The sequence below is a fragment of the Piliocolobus tephrosceles genome, unplaced genomic scaffold, assembly GCF_002776525.5.
Source record: "Piliocolobus tephrosceles isolate RC106 unplaced genomic scaffold, ASM277652v3 unscaffolded_26794, whole genome shotgun sequence".
In the NCBI taxonomy this organism is placed as follows: domain Eukaryota; kingdom Metazoa; phylum Chordata; class Mammalia; order Primates; family Cercopithecidae; genus Piliocolobus; species Piliocolobus tephrosceles.
Genome location: NW_022309636.1, coordinates 1 through 3943, shown reverse-complemented (window position 1 = coordinate 3943; position 3943 = coordinate 1). Strand labels below are relative to the sequence as shown.

General features: G+C 48.2%; 1 protein-coding gene across 1 annotated transcript; it reads right to left on the bottom strand.

The window, feature by feature from the left end:
* Positions 1-151: 151 nt before the first annotated feature.
* LOC113221666 (transient receptor potential cation channel subfamily V member 2-like) lies at positions 152-1550 on the bottom strand. Its single transcript, XM_026450999.2, has 2 exons — positions 1219-1550; positions 152-648 (listed from the first exon to the last, which is right to left on the bottom strand). The coding sequence occupies exons 1-2, from the start codon at positions 1490-1492 to the stop codon at positions 260-262; spliced, it is 663 nt and encodes a 220-aa protein (XP_026306784.1). The 5' UTR covers positions 1493-1550; the 3' UTR covers positions 152-259.
* Positions 1551-3943: the final 2393 nt, after the last annotated feature.

Here is a 3943-nt window from a genome sequence, read left to right as displayed (position 1 = left end):
GAGGCTGAGGCAGGAGAACTGCTTGAACCTGGGAAGTAGAGGTTGTGGTGAGCCGGGGTCGCACCATTGCACTCCAGCCTGGGCAACAAGAGTGAAACTCAGTCTCAAAAAAAAAACAAAAACAAAAACAAAAACAAAAATGTAATATATTCAATAGTTCATATACAATTTATAAATAAACACATATATTAGAGGTACATACTGAAAATTTTCTTACTAACAGGAGTGTTCCATTGAAAAGTGGAGAAGCCACTGCTCTTCACCACCCCTTGGGCTCTTTCTGCAGAAATTTTGGGGTGAGACCTACTGCTTCCAGGAGAGGGAAAGTGGGAAGGGGGCAGCCACTCACTTTGATCTTGCCCTCCTTGGCAGCCAGCTTCAGAGGCGTGAGATCCTGCTGGTTGTGGATGTCTTCAAGCTGCACAATGGGGCAGAGGCAGGCCCCAGCTTGGAGGAGCCCATGGTACATGCTGGTCACCAGTGCAATGTTCTCAGCTGAGTTGTCCGAGATCATCACTAGGGCATGCAGGACTGTGTTGCCCTGGGAGTCTGTGGCCTGCAGGCTGGCAGGCTGGTGTGGGTTCTCCAGGAGGTAGCTTACCACATCCCATTGCTTGGTGCAAGCGGCCAAAGAGAGGGGTAGCTCACCTGCAGGCCAAGAGATCAGCTTGGGCCCCAGGCCTCCTGCTTTCCATCTGCCTACTCCTCATGGTCCTTGGACAAAAGGCCAGCCCTCCTTGAAGCAGATCAGGCTTCTTTACCACTGAAGGGAGCAGAACAGGGGCCAGCCAACCTGCTGCCTTTTGCTATCTCCCTTGCCAGAGCCCAGACACGCTGCCTCTTTGTTCAGGCTCTGCCTGGTCAAGTCACATGCCAGTGCTAGCAGCCCACTACTCCCTTCCCTGGGTCTGGGTGCATGCCCATCTTGTGGTCAGACGAGGATGAAACATCTCTTACGACAAATTAGTGCTGGATGTAGTGGTGCAACTGGTAGCCCTAGCTTGAGAGGCTGAGGCAGAATTGTTAGAGCCCAGGAGTTTGAGACTGGACTGGGCAAAAAACAAACTGCTTTCGCAGGCAGCCTAGTGGTTAGAAGCAGGGTGTCGGAGTCAGACAGACCTAGGTTTAACTGCCAGCTCTGTCATACACTAACCTTATGACCTTGAACAAGGCCTTACCTGCTCTTTGCCTCAATTTATCCAAGAAAGGCTCACTCACGGAAATAAAAGCAAGTCCCTTGGCCCTTCTGGAAGAAGCGGCCACAGGCCTGGGCATGCACGTTGGCTCCATTCTCCACCAGGAGCTTCACACACTGCAGACTCCTCTTCTCAGTGGCGATGTGCAGAGTGCTGTGGCCTCGGTAATAGTCATCCGTACACTGGGCATTTACCAGGGGCTGAGGATTGCCAGAGTCCCGGTTGATCTGCAGCAGTGGCAGAATGCAGGCATTGACCCCATCCTTAAGATTCAGCACAGCCTTCATCAGGCACATCTTACCTGTGGAACCCTCTGTGGGAAGAAGGGAAGGGAAGGGGCACAGTGGTGCTGAGACCTGGAGCGGATGGACTGCCCGATAGCTGATATAGCAAGCCTAGCTCAAAATACCCCTTGGGAAGATTAAAAGAGGTGCTACACACAACTGGTGGGAACACAACCATGTTATAGGGTATTAAGGCTCCAAGTAACAGATAAGAAATACCAACAGGTATGACTACAATTTCTGCCCTACAAACTAAATTTCTGGGTTTTTTTTTGTTTGTTTGTTTTGTTTTTTTTTTTTTTTGAGACTGAGTCTTGCTCTGTCACCCAGGCGGAGTGCAGTGCTGCAATCTCAGTTCACTGCAAGCTCTGCCTCCCAGGTTCACGCCATTCTCCTGCCTTAACCTCCCCAGCAGCTGGGACTACAGGCACATGCTGCTATGCCCAGCCATTTTTTTTTTTTTTTTTTTGTATTTTTAGTACAGTTGGGGTCTCACTGGTTAGCCAGGATGGTCTCGATCTCCTGACATCGTGATCTGCTCACCTCGGCCTCCCAAAGTGCTGGGATTACAGGTGTGAGCCACCATGCCCGGCTTAGAAACTAAATTTCTGAGACATAAGTCGTCATTCGTGAAATGCTGTCTACACGAGAATATTCAGAGCAGTATTTGTACATGACTCCACTACTTAATGTCTCTCTCCCTTCTGGCAAGTCATGTGGCCTCTCTTAACCTCAGTTTTCCTTACTGTAAAATGGGAATGTTCCAGGGTTATTGTAAGGTTCAAAGGGCATATAAGGCCAGGCATGGTGGCTCGCGCCTGTAATCCCAACACTTTGGGAGGCCAAGGCGGGCGTATCACAAGGTGGAGTTCGAGACCAGCCTGACCAACATAGTGAAATCCCATCTCTACTGAAAATACAAACATTAGCCAGGCAAAGTGGTGGGCGCCTGTAATCCCAGCTACTCAGGAGGTGAGGCAGGAGAATTGCTTGAACCTGGGAGGCGGAGGTTGCAATGAGCTAAGATCACGCCACTGCGCTCCAACCTGGGTGACGGAGTAAGACTCCATCTCGGGGAAAAAAAAAAAAAAAAGGCCAGGCACGGTGGCTCATGCCTGTAATCCCACAACTCTGGGAGGCCGAGGTGGGTGGATCACAGGGTTAGGAGATTGAGACCATCTGGCTAACACAGTGAAACCCTGTCTCTACTAAAAAAAAACACAAAAGATTTAGCTGAGCGTGGTGGTGGGCGCCTGTAGTCCCAGTTATTCAGAAGGCTGAGGCTGAGGCAGGAGAATGGCATGAGCCCGGGAGGTGGAGTTTTGCAGATCATGCCACTGCACTCCAGCCTGGGTGACAGAGCAAGACTCCGTCTCCAAAAAAAGGAATAATATAAACAAAGTAGATAGCACACAGAGGGCCTGGCACACAACTAGTTGAAGCCAAAAACTATGAACAACCTAAATGACCATCGATAAGTAAGGAATTGGTTAACTAAATTATGATAAAGGACACAATGGAAAACTCACTCTGCAGTTGTCAAAGTGACTAAGTTAGACATGTACTGAAATGGAAAGTGCTACAAGATGTATTAAGTGGAGGAAAAGCACATTACAAATTAGTATATATGTCACCTCATTTATGTAAATATATACTGATGTATTAAGAAAGTCTGAACAGGACGGGTGCGGTGGCTCACGCCTGTAATCCCAGCACTTTGGGAGGCTGAAGCAGGCGGATCACGAGGTCTGGAGATTGAGACCATCCTGGCTAACAGTGAAACCCCATCTCTACTAAAAAAAAAAAAAGAAAAAAATTAGCTGGACGTGGTGCTCAATACCTGCAGTCCCAGCTACTCGGGAGACTGAGGCAGGAGAATAGTGTGAACCCGGGAGGCGGAGCTTGCAGTGAGCTGAGATCGCGCCACTGCACTCCAGTGTGGGCGACAGAGCTAGACTTAAGAAAAAAGGAAGGGAGAAAGAAGGAAGAAAGGAAAGGGAAGGAAGGAAGAAAAAGAAAAAGTCTGAACAGGTGCTGCACGGAGGCTTCATAATCCCACTACTTTGGGGGGGCCAAGGTGAGAGGATCGCTGGAGCCCAGGAGTTTGAGACCAGCCTAGGCAACATGGCAAAACCCTCTCTCTCCAAAAATAAAAAAGAAGAAAGAAAGAAACTCCAAACAGATGCATTCTCGAACCATTAATAGGGGCCCAGGATGAGAGACTGTGTTTAACCTTGGCTCTATATGTTTCCTTACTGTTGAATCTTCTAGAGTACTTATGTTATTTTTCTGATCAGCCCAAACAATACAGATATTTAGATTTTCAGCAAAGAGTGCTTTGAGATGGGTTAAGTATATGGTATGCCCATTATATGTTATATCTCAACAACACTGTTATTTAATTTAAAAAAAAAAATGTTTTGGGTTTCCATTCAGCCACTGCAGTGGGCTAATGGGCTAGGG